This window comes from Taeniopygia guttata, chromosome 25 (genome assembly GCF_048771995.1).
Source record: "Taeniopygia guttata chromosome 25, bTaeGut7.mat, whole genome shotgun sequence".
NCBI lineage: Eukaryota > Metazoa > Chordata > Aves > Passeriformes > Estrildidae > Taeniopygia > Taeniopygia guttata.
The window spans coordinates 5,034,530-5,040,275 of record NC_133050.1 but is presented as its reverse complement, the minus strand read 5'-3'; the positions used below and the strand labels follow the sequence as shown (position 1 = coordinate 5,040,275).

Below are 5,746 nucleotides of genomic sequence, written 5' to 3'. Positions count from 1 at the left end.
CTCAGTAAAACTTCTCTAACGCATTCCCACTTGGGGCGTGGGTTGTTTAGGACAGGTGGTCTGCCAGAGTGATCTCCCACTTCTTTTGTTAATTCACTCACCTGCCATCCATCCCAGGGGCATCACTCCCTCCTTCTTCCACCATCTTTCAGGTGCCAAATGGGAAAAATTCACTAACAAGCCTAAACCCATAATACAACCCCGGAGTGGGACAGGTGGGACAAGGAACCTCAAGGCTCCTCCAGCCCTGTGGGCAGCTCGTCCCAAACATCCCTGACGTCAAGGAAGGATGGAAAACACCATCTTCTCAGAAACATTGTTTATTGGAAAATCTAGTCAATGCAAATGGAACCCCAAAACCGTGGGGAATTGGCGCTGGTTCCTGGTGGGGCTGGGCCTAGGAGGGGATTGCGCTGGCACAGCTGTGGGCTTTGCGCTCCACCTGGGCACAGTACTTTTCAGGCACTCCAGTGGCTCTGCAGAGGAAAGAATCCATCAGGTTCCTGATGGATCTGGGAGCGTGGCCCCACAGCAGGTCCCGTTTGCTGAGGATACCGAGGGAGCTGGGAGGTGGCCCAGGCTGGGACACCAGGAAGGACTCGGGGGGCCCCGGGAGCCCGGGCAAGCAGCACTGGCAGCCCCTGACCTGAACTCCTGCAGCTTCTGCTGCCTGAACTGGGCGAGGCGCTGGCTGCGCTGCCGGACCTCCTGCTGCTGCTGCCGGGCCTCGGCCATGAGGGCCGCCCGCTCCCGCTGCCGCTGCTGCTGCAGCTCCTGGATCTGCCGCCGCAGATATTCAGCATGGGCGCGCTGCCGGAGCTCTCTCTGCTCCCGCTCCAGCTTCTCCCGCTCCAGCTGCTCCTGATGGGCCCTGAGGAGAGCGGGGCTGGCTCAGGGACCTTGCCACAGCCCACCACACCTGGCACAGCACCTGGGCTGGCACCGGAGGCCCCAGAGCCACCAGCTGGAACTGGGAGCCACCTGGCCACTGCCTCAGCCATCCCTCGCTCCCGTGTGCCTCACCTGAGCACCCTCTGAAATTCCTGATGGTCCTGCTCCACCTGCATGGCCAGGTACTGCTCCTTCTGGGCCACCTGCTCCAGCCGGTCCTGCTTCAGCTGCTGCTCCAGCTCAGCCTTCTTCCGTGCCTTCTCCAGCTCCCGCCGCCGCCATTCCCGGTCTGCGACCTCTTGGTTCCTCTTGGCCCTCAGAGCATCCTGCCCAAATAGGGAACAGTGCTGGGCTCCCCTCAGGGACACCTATGGAAGCCCTTGGCCGTGGCTTGGGCTCTGCCAGCACCGCTCCAGGACATCCCCTGGCTCCAGGGGCTGGTCCTGCAGACCCCCCACATCCAGGGCCGCTGCCCCTTTGCCAGGGTGATGACAGGGACGGTGGCAGGGGAGCACGTCACCTGTGCCTGGGCCACTCACCTGCTCTGCCTGCCAGTCCTGGGCCCGCTCCTGTGTGGCCCTGAGCTGGGCCAGCTCCTTTTCCTTCTCCAGGCGCAGTTGTTGCTGCTTTGCCTCCAAGGCAGCCTCGCGCTCCTGTGGGGGACAGAGACCCGGGATGAGACAGAGCCCCAGGACAGCTCCTGCGGCTCCTGCAGCCCCTGCCCACCCACCAGGAGCCTGCTGCTCTTACAGCCTTCTGCCGCTGCTGCTCCAGCACCCGCTCGTCCTCCAGCCTGTCCCGTTCCCGCTCTTGATCCTTCAGCCTCTGGCTCTCCACGTTGAAACGTTTAATATCTGCATGGATTTGCTTTAGTCGCTCCTGTTTCTGCTCCCAGGCCTGGAAATGCCGTGCAGGGTTGGAAACCACCAAGCCGAGTGCTCTTTCCTCCTCCTCACTCAGGGCAGGCAGGCTTTGGGCCACCTCCCTGGGATGTCACAATGTCCCCAAGGGACCAGAGCTCTGCCCCTGCTGGCTGCTGTCCCTATTCCCAGAGTGTGGCTGATCCAGTTCTGCCAATATCTTTCCAGCCAGGTGGAAACCTCACTGCACCCACCCCCCTCTTCTCTGCTCCCACCTTCCGATCCTCCCTCTTCATCTGCTCCAGTCGCTCCCGCTGCCTCTGGCCCTCCTGGTACAGCTCCTCAGCCCTCAATGCCTGCTCCTCTGCCCTCTGCTCCATCTGTTTCACAATGTCCCGCCGGGCTCTGGGAATATGAGAGCAGAAGGGTTTCCTCTGGCTCCATCCTGCTCCCCATCGTGGGAACGCTGGCATGGACAGGGCTGGTGTGGTTGGAATGGGCCAGATGCCTCCATGGGGAAGAGGGAGCCTTCTGCCCACCTTATCAGCTCCTGCTTCCTCTGGCACTCCAGCTCCTCCTGGACCTCCATGCCCTTCTCCCGCTCCATTTCCATCATTCTGTCCAGGCGCTTCTCCTCCTCCACCAGTTCCTTGTGGATCATCCGCTTCTCCAGGACTTGCTTGTCCCGGATCATGTTGCACTTGGCGTTGAGGAACAGCTGCGGGGACAAGAGGGGTCTGTGGCTCCGAGTGCACTGGGACACAGGGAGCGGGGAGGGCCAGGGAAGGAGAGGAAGAGCCTGGGAGCACGAGGAGCAGGGGAGGCTCAGGCAGTGCCAGGTGACAGCGGGGAGCGCTGGCCCTACCGCGTTCAGTTCCCGCACGTCTTCCTCCTGCTCCAACCTCATCCTTGCCGCCCGCTGCAGCAGCTTCTGCTCCTCCTGCTGCAGCTCCTCCTCCACGTCTCTCTGATGGTCCCTCTTGTCTTCCAGTCCTGCCTTTCTCTGCTCCTCGATCTGGGCCTTTTTCAGGGCTTCCTGTGGAGACAGACAGCACTGCCCAATCCTGGACACCTTCTCGAGGGCCCGCAGGGGTCACACTTCAGGTGCCGCATTCCCGGCACTGAGTGGGGACATGTCGGGCTCGTGGGGCCCTGGCACAGCCATGGGCACCCCTCCCCACACCTCTGGGCAGATATCCTGTGCCTTTGGAAGGCTGGCAGTGCTGGGCATAATTTCAGGGATGCTGCCCAGCTCTCAGTGGAGCCCTGAGCCCTGCAGCCTCCCCTATGCCCCAAAATGTGGCGGACAGAGGGAGGGCCCCCGGCAGGAGCCACCACCCCTCAAACCCAGCTGTGGAGCAGGAAAAGGGGAAGCAGGAAGGGAAATGCCTACAAAAGCTGCATCCTGTCTGGCTCTCAGGGTCTTCAGCCTGTCCCAGCGCTCCACCTCAGTTGGGGCTCGAGCTGATTCTTTGATCCTCTCGTATTCCTTTTCTCCAACGATGAGACATGGTTTGGGCCTCTCCTGGGGAATGCTGGGGAGCCCAGGGAGAGAGCTCAGTGGCATGGAGATGCCAACAGCTCCCTGTGCTCCCTGAGCTGCCCACTCAGCCACCAAGCCAGCCCAGATCAATTTGGGAAGTGCTGGGGAAGCTGTGGGGACCTGGCTGTCTTGTTTTGGGGTGAGGCAGGAAGGGAAAGTGTGGTGAAAGTGGCACCAGGCTGGGATGCAGGGGGCAGGATCCCTGGGGGTGGCCAGGGCACACTGCCAATCCCAGAGATTTTGGAATGCTGCACTGACACCCATACCCCCAAAACCCTCAGGGCTTAAGCACAGCTTTACATGAGCTCCCGGATCAGGTCCTTGGCGATGATTCTGGTGCTCTTTGGTTTGTATCTGACAGAGGGCTGCAATTCAGGCTGTTTGGGCATATCCCGAAGGATCACAATGGGGCTGCTGTAGCCCGTGACCTGTGGGAAAGGACAATGTGAGGATATGAAATCCCCACACTCAGTGCTCCCTGGACACCAACTGATCCTGGGAGGAGCTCTGGACCCTGGGTCAAGACATGCCCTCGGGTCATGGACCGAAGGTGCCAGAGGGGCTGGGGGTCAGGGGGAGATGGGGACAGACCTTGGGAAGGAGGGACTGAAATCCTGGTGGGGGAAGCTGCCGACGGCGGGGAAGGAGGGACCCCCGGGAGGAGTTTTCCAGACAGAGGGACTGAGATCCTGAGCCGGCAGTTTCAGCTGCCATGGCGCTGTCACAGAGCGTGGGAGGTATGACAATGTCCTGGAGCTGACATCCCAATGTGATGGGACTGACGGTTGGCATGTGTCTGAACCGATTGTGACAGCACGCCCAAAGCCACCATCACGACATGTTGGGACTGACTGTTGCCATGGCAGCGCCCCAGCAGATTCCAGGACTCACTGCATGTCCTGCAGCAGATGGGGGATGGGGGACAGGGGGCGTTTTGTGGAGCTGGGAAGGGCAAATCCAAGGGAAGGCAGAGATGGAATTGTGGCAGCCAAGAGGAGCTTGAGTGTTATAGATACATAGTATAATATTGGCTTTTTCCAAATATTACAATGGATTTTATATGTGTGGTGTTAAAGTAACTTTGTTATAAAGATATAATTTTTATTTGTGTTGTTAATTGAGCTTAGACATAATAGTGAAATAGTTGATATAAGCATGTTTGTGTTAAAATGCCTGCTGGGATGGGATAACATCCAATGAACACAGGATGAGGACTCCTGCTGCAGATTTGCCAACTATCAGCACTCACCATCTGAAGACAGTGAGGATGGACATGGACCAAGGTCAAAAAACTGGAGGTGATAGGAATGGACTAAAACCACAACCACACATGCTCTAAAAAGGCAGATCCAAGGAGGAGATATGTTAAATAGTTCATGGAACATGTAAACTAGTTTGGGGAAAAGTTTACTATGCATAAGGGTCTGTAACTATACAACAGGCTGGTGTAAGGAAAAAGGTATTTAAGAGGTATCCCTGAAGGTGACAGTGTGCTCTTGGCTGAGTGTCAAGATGCACCCGTCCGTAATAACCTCTGATCTGTGGTCCTCGTCTCCTATTGTCCTTTCTTCAACTTTTACAATTTTCACAAGAGAATGAACATGTTTTTCACACTGAGGCTGGGAGACGAACAGCCCTGCAGGGAGGAAGGAGGGGCACAAGGGGCTCCAGAGATTCCCCCACAGCCCATGGGGGTCCCCGGGGAGCAGAGACCCACCCTGGAGCCCCTGGCTGAGCAGGTGATGCCCGAAGGGGTCTGTGAGCCCATGGGAAGCCCCCACTGGAGCAGTTCCCGAGGCACTGAGCCCAGGCAAGGAAGGGCCCCAGCCTGGAGCAGCTGGGGCAGAGCTGCAACCCATGGGAAAGCCTCCCACTGGAGAAATCCCTGGAGAAGGGTCTCCCATGGAAGGCAGAGACCCCACCTTGGCAGAGCAGGGCAAGGACTGTAACTGCTCTGGCTGAGCAGCAGCAGAAACATCCTGTGCTGAACTGCCCAGGGCCCCTTTTCCCACCTCCCTGTGCCAATGGAGGGAGGAGGGAGAGCCCAGGAAGGAGTTTGGGGTGGGAGAAAGGTGTTTTGAAGGGTTTATTTAACTTTTCCTTATCCTGCTCTGATTTTGTCACCAATAAATTCAATTAATACTGCTAATTCTGAGCCTGTGTTTCCTGTGATGATGAGTGATCCCTCCTGGTCCTTGTCTCAACCCAGGAGCCCTTTGTTCAATTTTCTCTCCCCATCCAGGTACCGTGGGCAGTGAGAGAGCAGCTGTGGTGGGTGCGGGGCATCTGGACACTGTGAACGCACAGCAAGGCACGAAGGAGGAGGAGGGTCCAGGTCAGGTTGTTGACTAGAGTGTTGTGGGATTTGCAGTAGTTTTGTGGTTCTCTCAGACCCTTGGGGACAGGGACAACATGATCAATTGCTGCATTTCCAGACTGGTTCCCCCAAAGC

The 5,746-nt window shown here is 58.0% G+C and overlaps 1 protein-coding gene across 2 annotated transcripts; it reads right to left on the bottom strand.

Annotated features, from left to right (window-relative positions):
* Positions 1-304: 304 nt before the first annotated feature.
* LOC115490551 (cilia- and flagella-associated protein 45) lies at positions 305-4,094 on the bottom strand. 2 transcript variants are annotated; one of them, XM_030291613.4, is made up of 11 exons: positions 3,886-4,093; positions 3,595-3,722; positions 3,145-3,286; positions 2,617-2,787; positions 2,291-2,469; positions 2,027-2,156; positions 1,642-1,788; positions 1,431-1,544; positions 1,024-1,217; positions 647-871; positions 305-476 (listed from the first exon to the last, which is right to left on the bottom strand). In XM_030291613.4, exons 1-11 carry the CDS (start codon positions 4,084-4,086, stop codon positions 398-400), a joined length of 1,710 nt encoding a protein of 569 aa, XP_030147473.4. In that variant the 5' UTR covers positions 4,087-4,093; the 3' UTR covers positions 305-397. The 2 variants fall into 2 exon arrangements, with proteins under 2 accessions (XP_030147473.4, XP_072774697.1); XM_072918596.1 differs by lacking the exon at positions 305-476 and having other exon boundaries at positions 483-871; positions 3,886-4,094.
* Positions 4,095-5,746: the final 1,652 nt, after the last annotated feature.